Genomic DNA, 19,458 nt, shown 5'->3' with positions numbered 1-19,458 from the left:
GAGCAGCCCCCTAGCCTCAGGGTTTATTTCTTGCTCGCGCTGTGCGGTCACAGGCCCCCAGCTGGGGGAGCAGCCCCATCCCAAGGGGGGGGGGGGTCCATGACCTCTGGGAAGAGGAAGGGATGTGAAGGGTCCCTCAAGGCAGGGCTCTGGCCTGGGGGGCACGCACCTCACTCATGCGCACCACGCATTGACCACACTGAGGTCACGGGCCAGGAGGGTGACTCTCCTGGTGTGCCCTCCTCCTCTCCACCGCACGTGCTTCGAGTCCTGCCCCAGCCCTTCCAACACGCGAGACCCGCGGTGTTGAGGTGCTAGGATAGCTACGCCATCAGAGAACACCAGTCAGCCCTCAATACCAGGGCGCTGCCGTTCCTGTCCCCAGAAGAGGCTGGGCAGCATCAGGCAGCACCCCATCCCAGGTGGAACGTCCCCCGCTTGGGGGACAGTGGCTGGGGGAAAACTGCCTTGTGAGTCCATTTCTCAGCGACTTGGGTATCTGTGTGTACCATTTATCCACTGCTGGACGGCCAGCCACCGGGAAACTCTGGCTTAAAACCACAGCCGCCAGGTTACCATTTCGTCTCCTGGTTCTGTGGGTTTGCTGGGCACATCTGCCCCACGGCCCTTGTCAGCAGAGGCCGGGCTGGAATCTTCCAGGGGTATCTCCACACATACGTCTGGCAAGTGGCTGTGACTCAAAAGTAAGTGGCCCAGGAAACAACGTGCGAGCTGTTAGCTTCCTCAGGCCTGAACATTCAGGGATTTAGATGCACTTCAGCTTCTGGACTCAGCAGGGAGGAACTCCTGATGCTGCTACCTGCCCCTTCCACTCCCCCAGGCCCAAACACCGATTCCACTTTCTCTGAGACCCCACATCCAGTCCTGCAGCGAGTCCTTGTGACTCAACCTCAGAACCCATGTGGAACCCACTCAGTGTATCCAGCCTCTGGCTCCTGTCGCCCCGATTGTTGGAGTAGCTTCCTGGTCTCCTAGGCTCCTTGCCTCCCTTCAGGTACCACCCTGCACACACGTGTGAATTTCCACACAGAAAGAACCCTACCACAGGGTTGCTTTGGGGTTTTGAATTTCTAATTGTGGTAAAATATGCATAATATAAAAATTTACCATCTTAACCACTGTTAAGCATACAGTGCAGGGGCATTAAGTACATTCACACTCTTGTACAACCAGCACCAACATGTTTCCAGAACTTTCCCATCTTCCCAGACTGAACCTCTGTACCCCTTAAACACTCCCCTGTCTCCTCTCTCCCCAGCACCTGGCACCCACCATCCCATACCGTCTGTCTATGGACTTGGCTGCCGTAGGGATCTCATGTAAGTGGAGTCCTCCAGTATTTGACCTTTTGTGTCAGCTTATCTCACTTGGTCCTTAATGTTCTGCGCAACCAATTTCCAACGTGTGGAGGGGGCTTCCCCGCACACCAACAAGCAGTTCTCAGAAACCAGCAGAGTGGCCTACAGTTCAACTCACTGCTGACCCTGTTGCTGGGAGAATTCGATCCCACAAGCAGCGGGCTGTCCTAGAGTGTCCCCCACCTGCCATGCTGCAGACGCCGGCCGTAAATCCAGGTTCTCACCTGTGCATCTGACCAACTGGTTGTAAATCAGAGGTTCCCACCATCCCTTCCTTAGACTGGACTCATTTGCTAGAGTCGTTCACAGAACTCAGAAAGATGCACAGGGCAGCATGTGGAGAGAGGACACGGAGAGTCCAGGCACTCTCCAGGCAGACCACTCTCCCACACCAACGCGGAGGCTCTCTGAACCCTGTCCCTTAAGGCACGATTGATCTATTCATTGGCCCTTGGGGATTGACTCAAGCTCCAGACCCCCTCCTCTCTCCTGAGCCGAGGGGTGGATTGAAAATTCTAACCCTGCAATCACATGGAGGGTTCTCTGGGCCACCAGCCCCATTCTTAGGTGACCTGGGGACATTCCAAAAGTCGCCACATTAACATAACAAAAGGCACCTTTTTCTCTCCTTTAGGAAATCCCTAGGGTTTTAAGAGTTCTGCCAGGGGGAAGACCAAATATGTATTTCTTACTGTAAATCACAATATCACATTCAACATCATGTCCTCAAGGCTCATCCATGTTGCAGTAGGTGTCAGAATTTCCTTCTTTTTTTTTTTAATTTTTTTTTCAACGTTTATTTATTTTTGAGACAGAGAGAGACAGAGCATGAACAGGGGAGGGGCAGAGAGAGAGGGAGACACAGAATCTGAAACAGGCTCCAGGCTCTGAGCTGTCAGCACACAGCCCGACGTGGGGCTCAAACTCACGGACCATGAGATCATGCCCTGAGCCGAAGTCGGACGCTTAACCGACCGAGCCACCCAGGCGCCCCTTTCCTTCCTTTTTAAGCCTGAACCCACTGTCTGGACACAGCATATATACTAACCCGTTCCTCTGCTCACGCACACTGGCTGGCTTCTGCCTCTTGGCTACCGTGAATAATGCTGCTCTGAACACGAGTGTGCACACGTCTCTTGGAGACCCTACTGTTAATTCTTTCGTGTGTACAGAGGCTGTTTTCAAACATATCAGTCAGAGATCACCATGCCCTCGTCTCAGCGCATAACCTCAAATACTGGGCCCTGGCTGCCTGGCCTGCGAGACTCTGCATGACGCCCCGGTCGCCTCCCGACCTCACTGCTATTGCAGAGTCCAGTCCAGCCGCCCAGACTGTCTCTCAAGCCTAGAAAGGTGGTCTGTGCTTGGGCTCCTGCATGATACTGTTCCCCAGCCATCGTGTGGAGTTCTGCCTCCCTTTGGCCGGGCGTCTGCTTGGATGTCTGGTGCATTCCGTGTATAACTGCCAGGTAACCAGTTACCCTGAAACACAGTGGTTCAAAAACAATCGTCATTATCACCTGTTACTACAGCTCTGTTTCACGTGAGGTTTGGCAGGGTGGCTCTGGCTCTCTGTTGAGGCTGGGGCTGTGGTCTCACCTGACGGCTGGACAGGCGGGGATCCATCCCTCGTCACTGTCCAGGTACTGCCCCCTTTTGGCTGATCCCTCCTGGCTACTGGACGCCCACCGGCCTTTATCCCAGGCTTGTCCTTGTTCCTCCTACAGACTGACCTGCGTGACCGTAGGTAAGTCACTTCCTCTCTCAGAGCCTCAGTTTTCTCATTCGGGCGTGGGGCGCGGTGGCGCGGGGCGGGGCAGCCTACTGCGCCCAGCGTGGCTGAGCCACCTACTCCCGGGCGGGGCCATCTCGAGGGCGGGGCCTCGAGGGGGCGGAGCCTAGATAGGGCGGAGCCAGTAGGCGGGAGTCGGCAGTAGGGGAAGGTGCGTCAGGGCTGGGGGCGGGGCTGGAGTGGGGGGCTCAGAGTCCTGGTCGTCGCCGGAAGGGGCGGGGCCATGGTGGGGGCGGAGTTTGGAACCCTGGGACAGGACGGCGGGACGGGACTTATTGAGGGGCGGAGCTAAGGGCTTGTGAGGACCCTGTACCCTATGCGGGTTGGAAACTCGAGACTTCAGAAGGTCCCTAGGTGGCGGGGCCGGGCTCAGTGAGGGGCATGGCTCAGGGCTGTAGAAGCGACCTAACAGACGTCAGCAAGGGTGGGGCTCAGTGGAGTCGGAGCTTAGAGCCCTCGCGTAGGCGAAGACGCCTGCGGCGCCCGCGATGGAAGGGCCTCAGCGAGGGGTGGGGCCAAGAACTCTTGCCAGAGCCGTAGGTGCCGCCAGAGGGGGAGGTGTTCAAGTGGGGGCGGGGCTTAGGACCGTCGCGGCCAGGCCACGGGTCTAGGGGCGGAGCATAACGTCCGGAGGAGGCGGGGCTCGAGTGGGGAGCGGGGCTTTGGGTCCTCGCGGCGCCGCAGCTGCCGCTGGGGGCGGAGCATAACGGGAAGGGGCCGGCTCAGTGGGGGCGGGCCTATAACTTCTACGGGTGCCGTAGGTGTCTCGGGTGGAGGCGGGGCTCGAGCGGGGGCAGGGCTTGGGACGCTCGCGGCGCTGCCGCTGCCTCTGTGGGCGGAGCATAACGGGAAAGGGCCGGCTCAGTGGGGACGACTTGGGACTGTGGCGGCGACACCGCCGAGACCGGGGCGAGGCCTGCCGGGAGGCGGGCCTGCCGGGAAGGGGCGGAGCGAGTGGGACCGGGAGGGCGGCGGACAGACGACCTGACGGGTGGACGGCGGCAAGTGGACGGGCCGGGCCCGGCCGGGCGCGCGCCGTGCGTCGCCATGACAGGTGAGAGCGGGCCGGGCGGGTGTCCAGCCTGCCAGCCCCGGACCGACGCGCGGCCGCGGTGACCCCCCGGTGCTGCCCCGGCGGCAGCTCCTCGCGGCAGCGGCCAGTGACCTTGGTCCGTGACCGCCTCTTTGTGGGCGGGACGACGACCGGCCGGGGGCGGTGGTCGGAGCCTGGAGGGGCCGTGGGCGAGAGGCTGGGGTGATGCTGCGGCCTGACGGGGAGGCGAGGGTGAAAAGGGCACCAGCAGTCTTCGCGGGGGTCATCCTGGCCACCTGACACCCGTGTATAGTACCGGTGGGACTCTTGTTTGGGGTCAGGCCCAGGAGAACCGGGGACACAGACTCAGCCAGCACCCCTGGGCTTTGTGCTGCGTGCAGGGCGGCCCTGCCCCCTCCAGATTCTCCCAGAGTGGGGTCTGAAGTGCAGCCAAACCCCCAGAGCCTGTGTGGACTGCAGAACCCACCTCCCTCCTGGTCCCAGCTGAGCAGGGTTACCTTGTTGTGTGGAACTTCCACTGATGGAGAGACCTGGTGATGGAGATGGGTTGGCCAGGGATCTCATGACAGGATGGTCAGGGAACGTTCTTGCTCCCCAGGGCCCCACTTTTCCAACCTCCGGGGTGGCAGAGGGCTCAGGGAGGCTCCCAAGGGTCCTGTTCTCTTCCCGGTGCTCACTGGAGTCCCACAAATAGGATTTCATGGGCTGGTACCTGGTGTCTTCTGGGACACCAGTGTCCCAGCGTAGGTCAGAAGAGACCCCAGCTGCACCCTCTTTGCCTGTCATCTCCCAGAACCCTTCTCATTTGTGGCTGCTTTTTCTGAGAGCCTGCTGTGCCCTTGGCCCTGTGTCAGGTGTAGAAGGACATGTAGGATATTGTCTCTATGTGGATGAGGAAATAAAGGCTCAGGTTGGACAGGTGCCAAGCACCAGGCTACCTGGGTGGTCAGGGGCAGAACTAGACCTGTGCCCTGCCCAGGCCCCTCAAGGTCCTGTGGGAGCCTCTCCACAGCCCCTTTCTCGCAGCCAAGTCTGAGCTCTGAGCCTCTAGAGATCCCTCCTGTCACAGCTCCTCATTTTTGGGGCAGGAAGCTGAGGCCCAGAGAGTGCGGGCAGCTTTGCCAGGCTGCAGGGATGAAATCCTTGGCTCGTTGTTCCTGTGCCATGACTGGGGGGGTCTGCCTTGTGCTGGTTCTGGGGCCTTCATGACAAGTTGCAGGGTGAGCATTTGGACCCGATATGTCTGCACAGGGCCAATGCTGGCCAGGTGTCACTGCAGCTGTTACTGTTCTGTGGACCCAGGTGTGCTGGGGAGTGAGCCCTCTCAGCGCCACACCTGAGGCCAGGTCCAGAGCCCCAAACAGGAGGGGATTCTGAGCGGGTCAGGGACTGCAGTGGGGAGGGAGCCATGGAAATTCAGGGAAGCCTCTTGAGGGGAGGATGGTGAGCTGAGTACAGGTTAGCCAGGGGGAAGCCAAGGGACAGGGTTCTCATCCTTTGGCAGGTGTCCCAGGCAGCATGGTGCCACGGCAGGGGCGGGGGGCGGCTGCTGTGCAGGACAGCTCAGGAACCTGGGGTGAAGGCACCTGGGGTAGCTCCCACAGGGCCTTGAGTGCCACGCAGGGGTAAGGGGTTGGGGGGGTCTGTGGTTTTGGCACCAGCTGAGCAAGTAGGTGGGGGAGGTGGGGCTTGGCAGAAGTTGCTGGCAGAGTCAGGTGGGTTTGTGCCAGAACATTCGACTCCATCCTGCAAGAGCTTTCTGGGGCTGTTACTTAGGACCCGGGACCAAAGTTTCCTGTGCATTTTCCTTCCTGGGTGTGGCCATCTGGGTGTGGTTTTCCTGCACGGCTTCCAGCCACCACGGAAAGCTTCAGCCCCAGGCTGTGTATGCCCTGTGCCGGGTGACTCATGCTTGCTGCGGTGGAGACTCCACCTAGCTAGGGCTGCAGCCGGAGGACCGCCAGTGTGCTGGCCGTGGTCCACTGACAGAACTCTTTAGTGAGCGCCTGCTGTATGCCTGCCCTGTGCACGAGTGCACACGCTGTAGAGGCAGTGCTGGGCAGAATAGCCTGGGGTCAGGATGCACTAATTGCACAGTTAATTAGTACGTTAATTAGGCGAGTGGGAAGTCTGAGATGTCAAGAGGCAGTGGCTTCACACAGCCACAAAGCTTTGGATGCCACAAAGCTGTGCCTGGCTCCATCCTCCATCTTCACTCTCTAGTGGCTGAGGTCTTGGGCAGGTCCCTCATCTATTCCCATCTGGAAATGGGGGCGATGGTCTTGCTAGAGCCACAGAGCTGATGGGGCGATGAAGATGATCTGCACGCACAGAGCCTGTAGAGTGCCCGGTCACGGGGCACACGCCGTCAGCCGGATCAGAGGGGCTACGAGAGGTGACGCCAGGTGACCGGGAAAGTCCTGCCCATGTGGCCGTGGCAGATCTTTTGGTGTCCCTGGGGGTGACTTCCTCACCATGGTGGAGCTGCTGGCGAGTGCGTCTGCCAGGTAGACTTTCAGGACCTGGGAGGATCCAGAAGTTAGAAATTCATATTTTTGAGGGAAAAGACCAGCCAGGAGGAGGTGGCAGCGGGAGAGAGAGGTGAGGAGGACAGATGGTGTGTTGAGTAGGCCCCATGGCGGAAATCTAGGAGGGGCCCTTCTTGTTCCCACATGATGACCCCATTTGAAAAAATCAACTTTATTGAGGTAGTATTTACTCACAACAAATGCATTTATTCTTCTTAAACATTTTTTAAGTTTATTTATTTATTTTGAGGGGGGGGGAGGGGCAGAGAGAGAGGGAGAGACCATCCTAAGCAGGCTCTGTGCTGTCATCACAGAGCCAGGCATGGGGCTCCATCCCACAAACCGTGAGATCCTGACCTAAGATCAAGAGTCAGTTGCTTAACCGACTGAGCAACCCAGGTGCCCCAAAATGCACCTATTTTTTAAAAATGCTTTAATTTTTATTTTAGAGAAAGAGTGCGCACACATAAGTGGGGGAGGGGCAGAGAGAGAGGGAGACACAGAATCTGAAGCAAGTTCCAGGCTCCGAGCTGTCAGCCCAGAGCCTGACTCAGGGATTGAACCCACAAACAGTGCAATCATGATCTGAGCCGAAGTCAGATGCTCAACTGAGCCACCCAGGTGCCCCAAACATCCGATTCTTGATTTCAGTTCAGGTCATGATCCCAGGGCTGTAGGATCAAGCCCCATGTAGGACTCCACGCTGGGCATGGAACTTGGTTAAGATTCTCTCTCTCCCTCTGCCCCTCCCTCCCACATGCATAGGCTTGTGCTTTATCTCAAAAAATAAGCATTAAAAAAAAACGAGTCTGTATGAATTTTAGAATGAAAAACAAGAAACATCATTGGAGTTTGGGTAGGAATTGCGTGGACTCCATAGATCACTTTGGGAAGTATTGTCATCTTCACGACATTAAATCTTCTAATCCATGAACAGAGGGTATATTAATTTGTATCTTTTAAATTTCTTTCAGGGATGTTTTGAAGTTTTCAGTGTACAAGTCTTTTACCTTCTTGGTTGAATTTATTCCTAAGTATTTTATTAGTTTTGATGACATTGTAAGTGGAATTGTTTTCTTATTTTCTTTTTTGGATTGTTGATTATTAGTGTATAGAGATGCAACTGGTTGTTGTGTATTGATTTTGTATCTTGCAGCTTTGCTGAATTTGTTGATTGATTTTAACCTTTTTAGAGTTTTCTAGATAGAAGATCATGCCATCTGCAAAAAGAGATCATTTTACTTATTCCTTTTTTTGAATTTTTTTAAATGTTTTTATTTATTTTTGAAGGAGAAAGAACGAGACAGAGCATGAGTGGGGGAGGAGCAGAGAGAGAGGGAGACACAGAATCAGAAGCAGGCTCCAGGCTCTAAGCTGTCAGCACAGAGCCCGATGCGGGGCTTGAACCCACAAACTGTGAGATCATGATCTGAGCCAAAGCCAGACACTCAACCGACTGAGCCACCCAGGCGCCCCCCCTTTTTTTTTTATTTTTTTTTTTACTTACTCCTTTTCATTTGAATAACTTTTTTTTTTTCTTTTTTTGTCTAATTGCTCTGGCTAGAACTTCCAGTAATGCATTGAAAAGAAGTAGTGAGGGTGGGCCTCTTGCTTGGTTTCTGATCTTAGGGGAAAAGCTTTCAGACTTTTATCATTAAGCATGATATTTGCTGAGTGTTTTTCATATGTGACTTTCATCTTGTTGAGGAAATTTTCTTCTAAATTTATTGAATGCTTTTTTCCTTTAATCAAGAAGGAATATTGCATTTGTCAAACGCCTTTCTGCATCATTTGAGATGACCGTGATCGTGTGTGTGTGTTTCTTCATTCTATTAACATAATGTATTACATTGATGGATTATCTTATGTTGAACCACCCTTGCATTCTGGTGTATAATCCTTTTAATATGCTGCTGAATTCAGTTTACTAGTATTTTGTTGAAGATTTTGGCATCTGTGTTTATAAGTGATATTGGCCTGCAATTTTCTTGTAGTTATCTGTGACTGGTTTTGGTAACAGGGTAATGCTGGCCTCATGGAATGAGTTAGGAAGTGTTCCCTCCTCTGTGTTTTTTGGAAGAATTGTAGAAGTTTTGGTATTTAAATGTTGGGTAGAATTCACCAGTGGAGCCATCTGGTCCAGAGCTTTTATTTGTTAGGACAGTTTTGATTACTAATTGAATCTCCTTACTAGTTAGAGGTCCATTGAGATTTTCTCTGTGTTCATGTTTTGGTTATGGTAGATTGTGTGTTTTTAGGGATTTGTCCACTTCATCTAGTTTGTCCAATTTGTTGGCTTACACATTTTCAAAGTATTCTTTTATAATCCTTTTTATTTTTGTAAAATTGGTAGTTCATTTCCTACTTTTATTTCTGATGTTAGTAATTTGAGTCTTTTTTTCTTTGTAAGTCTAGCTAACAGTTTGTCAATTTGTTGATCTTTCCAAAGAACCAAGTTTTGTTTTGGCTTTGTTTTTTCTATTTCCAATGTCAGTTATCTTTGCTGTAATCTTTATTATTTCCTCCCCTTCTGCTATTTTGAGTCTAGTTTGCTCTGCCCTTCCTACTTCCTTAAGGTGTAACATTAGGTTGTTGATTTGAAATCTTTCTTCTGGTGTAAAGTGTGCATTTACAGCCTAAATGTCATCTTCCAAACGGTTTTCATGGCATCCCTTACATGTTGGTGTGTTGTATTTTTAGTTTCAGTTGTCTCAAGGTACTTGCTAATTTCCCTTGTGATTTCTTCTTTGATCCGTTGTTTCATTTTCACATAAAAGTGAATTTTCTAGTTTTCCTTCTGTTACTGATTTTTGGCTTTATTCCATGTGATCAGAAAGACCCTTGGTATGATTTCAGCCTTTTTAAAGATATTAAGACTTGTTTTGTAGCCACATTTGTTTTATGGTCTGTCCTGGAGGATGTTCTATGTGTGCTTGAGAAGAATGTACAGGTCCACCTTGGAGCTATTGTGAGTTCGGTCCCATACCACCACAGTAAAGCAAATATTGCAACTAAGTGAGTCCAGTTAAAAAAAAAAAAAAAAAAAAATTAAACAGTGAGCCCAGTATATTTCTTGGTTTCCCAGCACATATAAAAGTTATGTTTACATTATGCTGTACTCTATCAAGTGCACAGTAGCATTATGTCTTAAAAACAATGTGTATACCTTAATTAAAAATATATTATTGGTAAAAAATGCTACCAATTATCTGAGTTTTCAGCAACTCATAATCACTGATCACAGATCACCATAACAATTGTAATAATAATGAGAAGGTTTGAAATACGGTTTGAAGAATGAAAAGTTTGAATTGCAAGAATTATCAGAACGTGACACAGAGACCCAAGTGAGTCGATGCTGGTGGAAAAGTGGCTCCAGTGGACTTGCTCAGAGCAGGCTCGGCACAGACCCGCAGTTTGTAAAATCACGGAATCTGCAAAGTGCGGTAAAGGGAGGTGCACCTGTATTTTCTGCTGCTGTTGGGTGACTGCAGTCCGGGTGTGTTGGCCCTCGTTGGTTATCATGTGGCTCACACCCTCCGTTCCCTTACTGGTCATCTGTGTGGTGGTTCTGGCTATTACTAAGAGCGCGGTACTGGGGCACCTGGGTGGCTCAGGCAGTCAAGCGTCCGACTTCAGCTCAGGTCGTGATCTCACAGCTCGTGAGGTCGAGCCCCACGTTGGGCTCTGTGCTGACAGCTCAGAGCCTGGAGCCTGCTTTGGATTCTGGGTCTCCCTCTCCCTCTGCCCCTCCCCAACTCATGCTCTGTCTCTCTCTCTCTCTCTCTCTCTCTCAAGAATAAACATTAAAAAAATAATAAAAGTGTGGCACTGAAATCTCCAACTGATACTATTTTTCATTATTACTAAATCTTTACTATTATCTGGGGGCTCTGATACCTGGCTCACGTGCTTATTAGATCTTCTTGGTGAATTGACTCTATTATTAACGTTGATGCACTTCTTGGTCTTTTGTAACAGTTTTTGATGCAAAGTCGATCTTGGCTTCTATTCGCAGAGCCACCCTGCTCTCTTTGAGTTGCTGTTTGCAGCGACACCTTTTCCCTTCTTTTCACTTTCGGCCCATGTGTGTCTTTGGATCTGAGTCTTTTGGAGACAGCTCATAGTTGAATCATACGTTTTTAATCCTCAGAGGACAAACAACTCTGTTTCTCCTCTGCTCCTACACGCAGCACTCATACCTCTGAGGACTCCTGGCACTGCTGGTCACCAGGTATGCGGTCCCTCACCTCCATCAAGCAGTCCCCTGACACCAGCTGGGGGTGTCACAGGTCACCTCCCGACACTGTCTCCCTGGGGATGGCCTCAGTTCCCACTTGTGAAGAGCTCAGTCCTGTACACCGTCCCCGCTGTAGACCCCAGTCACAAGGCTTCTCACTGACTGGCTATAAACCGAGGGTCCTGTGACCCCCTTTTTTGGTTCAGCCATTTGCTACAGCTCACAGAATCTGGGAGAACACTTTCCATACCAGTGCTGACTTATCACAGAAGGATACAAGTGAACATCCACACACACAGGGTGCTTAGAGCAAAGAACTCAGGAAGGGGCCCAGAGCCTCTGTGTCTCTGCCGGGCCAGCCGCCCCAGCGCCTCCATGCGCTCGGCAACCTGGAAGCTCGTCCAACTCCATCCTCTCGGGGTTTTACGCAGGTTTTATTACATAGGCGTCATTGATTCAATGATTGGCCATTGGTGATGGATTCGGCCTCCAGCCCCTCTCCCCTCTAAGCCTCATGTGGTTGGCTCCACTGGCAACCAGTCCCATCTCGTGGTTATTTAGGGGCTTTAGAAGAGTCACCTCGTGCACACGGCCAGATGAGGTTGAAGGGGGCTCGTTAGGAACAAAAGACACCTTCATCTTCATGGCTCATCTCTTAGGACATTCCAGGGGGTTCAGGAGCCCTGTGCCAATATATATTTCTTATTAGAAATCACAATATCAAAATTCCATTTTGCCAATCTGCATCTATTAATCTGTTTACATTTTTTTTTAATGTTTATTTACTTTTGAGACAGAGAGACAGAGCATGAGCATGGAAGGAGCAGGGAGAGAGGGAGACACAGAATCAGAAGCGGGCTCCAGCCTCTGAGCTGTCAGCCCAGAGCCTGACGTGGGGCTCGAACTCACAAGCCGTGAGATACTGACCTGAGCCGAAGTCAGAGGCTTAACCGACTGAGCCACCCAGGTGCCCCTGTTTACGTTTATTTTTTTGAGAGCTTTTATTTTATAAGTAATCTCTACACCCAATGTGGGGCTCGAACTCATGATCCCGCGATCAAGAGTTGCATGCTCCGCTGACTGAGCCAGATAGGCACTCCTTAATCTGTTTACATTTAAAGTAATAACTTCAATCACTGGGGTGCCTGGGTGGCCCCATTGGTAAGCCTCGACTTCAGCTCAGGTCATCATCCCACGGTGATTTCAGGCCCTGTGTCCACCTTTGTGCTGACAGCTCAGAGCCTGGAACCTGCTTCGGATTCTGTGTCTCTCTCTTTGTCTCTGCCCCTCCCCCTGCTCATTCTCTCTCTCTCACTCTCAGAAGTAAACATTAAAAAAAAAAATAATAAACTAATTACTGCGATTACTGACAATGAATCGCTTGTTTCTGCATTTTTGCTGTTTGTTTTCTGTAGGTCTTGTAGCTTTTTGTCCTTTATCCATTACTACCTTCTTTCATGTTTAGTTGATTTTCTGTAATAACATTTTTTATTTCCTTTTGTGGATATTCCACGGATATTTTCTTTGTGGCTACCATGAGAGTTCCACATAACATCCTAAAGTTATAACCATCTAATGTGAATTGATATCAACTTAATTCCAGTCACACACAAAAACTCTCCTCCTTTGCAGCTCTGCCCTCACCCAGCCCCCGTGTCCACCAGCAAGTGGGACAGGCTGGCACCAGTGGGGGTGGGGGGGATGCACCTGGTCACGTAGTGGATGCTCTGGGATTCAGCACCCTTCCTTGGGGATCCTGTGCCTCCCACCAACCACTGACCCGCCCCTGGGCTTTAAAGGCCTGTCCTTCTAAAGAACATTCTTAATGGGAAAAAGGCATGGCAGTGATGCCGTGATGCCAGGACCCTGGCTGGGCACACCGGTCTGCTTTGTGGCAGCCTCACAAGGCCGGGCAAGCTCACGTGTCCCGTGGCCATGCCAGCACGGGCCACCCAGCCCTGCGCCCCTGTCCCTGTGGGAACAGCAGCCGTGGGAGCTGCAGGGTCGGGCCTTCTCCAGGCTGCTGTGTCCCTGCAGCAGGCCCTGGGGGGGGACCCAGGGACAGCGGACTCGGCCTGAGTTTATCTCCTGCTGTAAGCTCTCAGGCGTAGAAGAGAAGAGCTGGAGTCTGTGGTCCCACACACTAGTGCGCCCCATCTCTGGCAGGGGGGCGGCAGGACACGGGGGTTCCGGGCTGTGCATAGCCTGCGCGGGTGGGACGGCTTACAGCTGATGTGCCGCCCGGGGGCCTGGGGGCCATGCCGAGGGTGGCATGTGGGCCCCGTTGCCGCTCCTCGGCCGTGCGGGCTCATGCCCTCCGTGCTCTCTGCTGTTTCAGAGCAGACCTACTGTGACCGCCTGGTCCAGGACACGCCTTTCCTGATGGGCCACGGACGCCTCAGTGAGCAGCAGGTGGACAGGATCATCCTCCAGCTGAACCGCTACTACCCCCAGATCCTCAGCAACAATGATGCAGAGAAGGTGCTGGGGTGGGGGGAGGCGGGGGGGCGGCACATCTCTCCCTCCCTGTCCCTCCCTCCCTGGGCTGGGAGAAAGCGGGTGGGGGGTGGGGGGGTGGAGAAGGACAGTGGAGGTGAAAGCCTGACTCCTGGCAGTGACGTTGGGCCCGGAACACCGGCTCCTTGAGCCTCAGTCTCTCCCTGTGTCCTCGGGGCCTGCCAGCCCTCCAGAGCCGCTGGAAGCATCACAGGAGACAGGACAGTGCGCCACTGCATGTGACAAGCCTGGGAGGGGAGAGGGGGCGGGGGCGCTGGCCGGGCTCACCCCGATGCCGCAGGGCTCTGCACCCCGCCTCTTCCAAAGGTTCAAAAGTGGACACCGAGGGAGGTGGGTGCACCTCACCTGAGCCGCCCTTTCCCTGACTCCCCCTCAGGGCCAGGGCTTTGGGGTGTGGGGCCCCCTCCAGCCGAGTGGCTGAGTGAGCCCCACTCTCGGGGCTGCAGAGCTGCCTACAGGGCTTGGGGCCTCTCCTGGGCACAGTGAGGCTGACCCCCAACACAGCTGGAAGGCTCATGGGCCCTGCCACTGGCTCAGATGCTCAGGTTGTGAAAGTCTACAGCAAAGGAAAAGTACGGGTGGAATTCATACCTTATTATTGTAATTAAAAGTCTAATACGCGTTTATTATATAAATATTTGAGAAGTCTCAGACGTTTATACAAGAAGAAGGAGAGTCCTGCATGCGCATTGCCACGCTATTCTGCTCCTTGGTTTCTCTGGCTCCCACCATCCACTTGCAGTTTCTGTTACACTCTGGTTCTGAGTGGAACGGTATGCTGCCACCAGGTGGCAGCACCAGGCCACAGCTTCCAGGTCCTGCATCAATGCCACCTGCCGGCTCACTGACCTTTAGAACCATACATTTCTCCATGAACTCATCAGAAGATTCTGGGTTATTTTGTTTTGTTCTCCTGCTTAGCCCTCCGTTTTTAAATTCCTTGAGTCACATTCCTGTTGACTATAAACTACTAGAAGTTGTTACTTATGACGTCACCTCCTTGATTCCTTGTAGCCTTTTTACAAGTGAAGAAACAGAGTCCCAAGGTGTAAAATGACCTGCCAAAGTCACATGGCAAACCATCAGCTTTTAACAGTTGGAACAATGTCACCACTGTCTTTCTTGATGACCTGTCCTGGCCTCCACAGGGGGGGACTCCACAGGGAGGACCAGTGGCTGTGCTGTGACCACGGCACCGGCTTGGGCGCCACGTGGGTGGGCCGTGGCCCTGGTGGCACTTGATGCCTCCTCTGGGTGCTCTGTGCTGCCGCCCTCGCCGCACCCCGGGCAGGGGCCCCTCTGATGCAGAAGCTGGAGCCCAGGGCAGAGCCAGAGCCCCCAGCCTCCTGGCCTTGCCCCTCCAGCCTGACCTTTCCACGCACCCGTTCCACCCCCAGTTCCGGAATCCCAAGGCGTCCCTGCGAGTGCGGCTCTGTGACCTGCTGGGCCACCTGCAGCGGAGCGGTGAGCGGGACTGCCAGGAGTTCTACCGGGCCCTGTACATCCACGCGCAGCCCCTGCACAGCCGCCTGCCCAGCCGGCTGGCCCTGCGTAAGTGTGCCCCCCGCGCCCCCAGACAGGAGCAAGCGGTCGGATGCGGACACTGCCGCATCTCGCGTGCCTGCTGTTACACAGGAGGAGGCGTCTGGCGGGTGTGGCTCCGCCCTCCCTCCAGCCTGGTGCCCTGGGGCCCGTCACCTGCGGGCTGGGGGCCCGCTCACGGCTGTGCCGGCCTTGAGTATCTGCGCCCCCCGTGGCGGAAACTGTGGTCGTGCCCACGACTGAGGGTGCCCTGGCCAGGGGCGGGGGGATCCCCGTAATGTGGGCGTTTCTGTAGAACAATGTCAGGCACGGTGGCTGGTCTGAGGCATGCGCGCTTTGGTTTCAAGGGTTTTGCCCGAGAGCTCAAGAGGCACGTGAGTCCCAAGGGACCCTCTGAGCTGCACGTGGGGATGGAGGAGACACAGGCGGGGATGGCAGTCCAGGCCTGAGACCTCTGTGCCCTGGTCCCCTGGAGGAGGGGCCTGTGTCCCTCGATCTTCTGATGGGAAGCCGGAGGCCTGAGCAGGGTGGCTCACCCTGACTGCTCAGCTGGGACCCCGGGGCAGGTGTCCCTCACCTGAGGATGAGCTCTGGTCCAGGACCCGTGTGTCACACCAGCCACTGGGGGGCCCCACAGTCTGGCTGTGCATCAAGCACCTTCCAGGCTCCTGGGCCACCAGCAGGTGGCCAGTTGGGGAGGTCTGGGAGAAAGTGTGCCCTGCCCTCGTATGTATGGACAGCACCAGACTTGGGATGCTACGCTCAGTGCCTGCCTCCGCACGGAGCGATGCCCCCTACCCATGGCCCTCGGGGTCTCAGGATGTGGACAGAAGGAGATCCAAAACTCAGGGTTCTGTGACGCTGATCCCACGGTTCCCTCCCTGGTGCTCATTCTGCCACGCCTGGCCCAGAAGGCTGGGTGGGTGTGTGTACAGCCTGGTCCGGCCCAGCCTAGGGGTTCCGGGGGTGGAGGGAAGGAGCCTGAGCAGCCCCTTGGTTTCCTGCAGGCGGGGCGACCACCCTCCTCTGGCCGGCCCACAACTAACCGAGCCCTGTGATTTTGTTTCCAGAGAACTCAGATTGCACAGAGCTAGACTCCGGCACCGTGGGCCGCGAGCTCAGTGACAGGGGTAACGGCCTCCCACGTCCCCCACCCTGTCCCCCACCCAGGGCTCCGTCTCTGCCTCAGGGTCTTCTCCTTTCCGAGTCAGGCTCGGTCCTGCCTTCCCATTGACTGGGCCCCAGGGTGCTCGCTGGGGCGCCCACCGTCCGGGCTCAGGCGGCCATGTGCCCACATGCCCCCTTTCTCCCCAGGACCCGTGGCCTTCCTGGCCTGCCTCGGCCTGGCCGCGGGGCTGGCGCTCCTCGTCTACTGCTGCCCTCCAGGTGGGTGCCGCCTGCCAGGCCCAAGCACCGAGCCACCTGGCCTCCCTGTGCCTCAATTTCCTAGCCTGTGTGGTGGGACGGCAGTGGGGCCCAGTTTGCAGGCACAGGAAGAAGAGAGAGTATGGGGGCTCCACCACCCCCAGGGGTCGGAGGGTGACAGCCCCTGGCGGGAGGCAGGGTGCAGCCGGGGCTCTGGGGGCCCCTGTCCTGTGTGGGGCCCGGAGTAGGGTGCCCACCTCTGGCCCCCATGTCACAGCCCTGGCAAATGGACGGGGGCCCGCAGCCCAGCATGGCAGCTGCCGTCCCTGCCTGGCCACACCGGGCCTGTCACAGTTGTGGACGGGGAGCCAGTGCCACACAGGCCCACTTGGCAGGGACGCCCCACACCGCTTGGCTGTGGGGCTGCACAGGCACGTCGGTGGCAGTGTCTGAGACCACCTTGTCTTCCAGACCCCAAGGTGCTGCCGGGGACCCGGCGTGTCCTGGGCTTCTCCCCCATCATCGTCGACAGGCACGTCAGCCGCTTCCTGCTGGCCTTCCTCACAGATGACCTGGGAGGGCTCTGATGACCCTGCCCCCACCAAAGAACCCCGCCTGCCCGCCGAGGGGGCCCCACTTTTCTAAATGTTTATTTTTCACTATTTATACTTTTTTAAGAAAGTTACCTTCGCCTGACAAAGGTGCTCAACATTAAATGTTGGAGTCTTGTCGCTTCCCTTGGGAATGTTTTCTGGATGATTCTGACTTGAGACCCTGTGGTGTCTTGGCTGGCGGGGCTGACTCTGAGGGCTCTCAGTGTCCCACACTCAGCCCGGGGCCAGGTTGCCCCAGGCTGCCCCAGCCCCCACTGCCCCTCAGCACCCACCCCCAACATCCCCCCACCTCACCGTCTCCCCAGAAGGTCCCTCCTCTCTTTCCCCTGCTCCCTCCCACCGTGCCTCTCCAGAGCCCACACCTCTCACTTGGAGCCCCTCTGTAGTCGTCTGCCTGGCTCGCGGTCAGCCCCCACACCCATCCCCCCATCCCCGCCCATCACCTTGCCCTTCCCAGCCACCAGCCCAGGTGGGAGGGCTGGGTGGGGGCACTGCCCCGCCATCTGTCAGCCCCTGCCTGGGGCCACGGGGGGGGGGGGGCACCAGCTGCACATACCAAGATGCCCCAAGAAGCCCCATGCCCATATGTGTTCACTCCACCCTGCGACCCCAGCAGGTGGGGGCTGCATCCCTGCTTTCCTGAAGAGGATACTGAGGTTACTCAGCCAGGAAAAGGGGGACCTGGCACGTGAGGGGGTCTAAGATTCACCACTGCCTTCATTCTCTTCTGTGATGTGTCCTAAAGGGACCCTTCACAGCCCCTTGTCCCCATCGAGTCACCAGAGCCAACACCCGGGTCCGGGGCCCTGCCTGACCTCACCCGCCTCTGTCCTGGGAGTGGAGTCCCTCCCTACCAGGAGGTGAGACCTGGGCTTAATGGGTCTGGGGTGGGTCCATTGGGCCTAGAAATGAGCCCAAGGTCTTGTCCCAGATTCCAGGCAGAAACTCAGAACAAAACAGTCCACAAAACCTTCTAGAACTTTTAGAGTTGAGAAATGTCATTGTGCCATCCAGGGTCCTGGCCTCTGGCTCCTCCCCACTGCCCCCACCAGCCTGGGGTTTGCACCACCCCCCTCATCCTCATCTTGGGGACACTGGCCTATCCCCTCAACTGGGGTGTCTACACCTGTCTCACCTGCCAGCCTCAGGCTCAGGATCCCAATGTGGAAACTTCCCCTTGGACATGGGAGGGTAAGTGTGCAAGTCCAAGAGGGCCTGGTGCCCTAGCCTTGGCATTCAGTGTCACAACCCTGAGGGCCCCGTAAGCCGACTGAGTCGCCTGCGGACTTGCAATCAGGCCCTCATGGCACCGCGTCGCCTCTGGGCGCCGTCATTTTCAGTCCAAAGCCAAGGACCACACAGCCGCCGAGATGGGGGTTCCGCCCGGCCTCGCCACACATGCATGTGCACCAGGCACAGGCTGGCCCCCAGGGGTCCCTCTCCCAGTTGCCTCCTCCATCAGCTCCTCCCCCACAGCCCCTTTTTGGGGAAACAGAAGCGTATTTGTCAACCCAAGAATCACCATGAGTTTGCATTTTCCATGGGAGGTTTCTGGAGATGCCAGGGCAGGCCACCTCCAGGGACGACAGCTGCTCCCAGGTCTCAAGGTGGCAGGGCACGTGTAGGGAAACGGGTGGGGGCAGAGGGGCCCGGCTCCGGGACGTGGTGTCCCACACGCGCAGCCAGCTCCTGGGCTAATTCCCTCATTCCGGCGCCCCGGCTGGATGCCGTGGGACAGCATGGCCTGCGCTCACTCTCCACCTCTATGCTGCAGGCCCTGGGGTGTCTCCAAACTGAGCCTCGGTTTGCCCATCTGTACAATGGAGACACTCCTGTGAGCACTCCTCGAGCAGGCCCTGGACGGCACTGCTCAGTCCCGTGCTCTTCGTCAGAACTCTCCACGATTTTACCACTGTGGGAGCGTCACATGCAGATTTCTCTCTGGGACATTCCATTGGGTGGAGCGGACATGGCTGCTGGCGCTTGGCCGTGAGGACACAGGGGCTTCCCTGAGCCACCCGAGCTGAATGGAGCCCCCACAGCCGAGCCCCACACAGAGCCCCTCTTGACCTTTCCCGGGGCCCAGGAGACCTGCACACCTGCCCGCTTCCCTACGGCGCTTTGGCGCCTGACCAGGGCTGGAGAGATGTCCCGCGTGCCAGGTCCTCATGCAGACTGCAGAGGCTGGACTGGAGGCCACCTTCCTGCTGGCCCGCCACACCAGAGGCCTGGTCCCTGCACCCGCTCTGGACTCTGACATCGGGGGCGCCGGAGGTTCCGGAGGTCAGACCCCGAGGCTCAGCTGGGTGGGTCCCCTCACGACGGAGCAAGATCCCGATTCCCAGGTTAAATTTCTTTCTGGGCGGGTGCCCTGGGGTGTTTGTTTGTCCTGCTCCCTGAGAGACACAGCTGGCAAAAGGTGATGGT

At 55.6% G+C, this 19,458-nt stretch overlaps 1 protein-coding gene and 1 long non-coding RNA gene across 5 annotated transcripts; one reads left to right on the top strand and one right to left on the bottom strand.

Annotated features, from left to right (window-relative positions):
* Window positions 1–2,197: 2,197 nt before the first annotated feature.
* On the bottom strand, window positions 2,198–3,232 carry LOC128312268 (uncharacterized). Its single transcript, XR_008291361.1, has 2 exons — window positions 2,979–3,232; window positions 2,198–2,861 (listed from the first exon to the last, which is right to left on the bottom strand). It is a non-coding gene; the product is annotated as an uncharacterized LOC128312268 (long non-coding RNA).
* Window positions 3,233–3,986: 754 nt separating this feature from the next.
* CARD19 (caspase recruitment domain family member 19) lies at window positions 3,987–17,153 on the top strand. 4 transcript variants are annotated; one of them, XM_027041256.2, is made up of 6 exons: window positions 3,994–4,225; window positions 13,332–13,474; window positions 14,908–15,061; window positions 16,123–16,182; window positions 16,367–16,438; window positions 16,889–17,153. In XM_027041256.2, exons 1-6 carry the CDS (start codon window positions 4,219–4,221, stop codon window positions 17,002–17,004), a joined length of 552 nt encoding a protein of 183 aa, XP_026897057.1. In that variant the 5' UTR covers window positions 3,994–4,218; the 3' UTR covers window positions 17,005–17,153. The 4 variants fall into 4 exon arrangements, with proteins under 4 accessions (XP_053061397.1, XP_026897059.1, XP_026897057.1 ...); XM_027041258.2 differs by lacking the exon at window positions 16,367–16,438 and having other exon boundaries at window positions 3,992–4,225; XM_027041257.2 differs by lacking the exon at window positions 16,123–16,182 and having other exon boundaries at window positions 3,995–4,225.
* The last annotated feature ends 2,305 nt before the right edge of the window (window positions 17,154–19,458 follow it).

The sequence above is a fragment of the Acinonyx jubatus genome, chromosome D4 (assembly GCF_027475565.1).
Source record: "Acinonyx jubatus isolate Ajub_Pintada_27869175 chromosome D4, VMU_Ajub_asm_v1.0, whole genome shotgun sequence".
In the NCBI taxonomy this organism is placed as follows: Eukaryota; Metazoa; Chordata; class Mammalia; order Carnivora; family Felidae; genus Acinonyx; species Acinonyx jubatus.
This window is presented reverse-complemented; position numbering and strand designations above follow the sequence as displayed.

Bases quoted from the DNA above. Each gene is read 5' to 3' on its own strand.
- CARD19 (XM_053205422.1), top strand. The intron at 13,475-14,907 runs GTGCTGGGGTGG...TTCCACCCCCAG, and splicing joins GCAACAATGATGCAGAGAAG to TTCCGGAATCCCAAGGCGTC.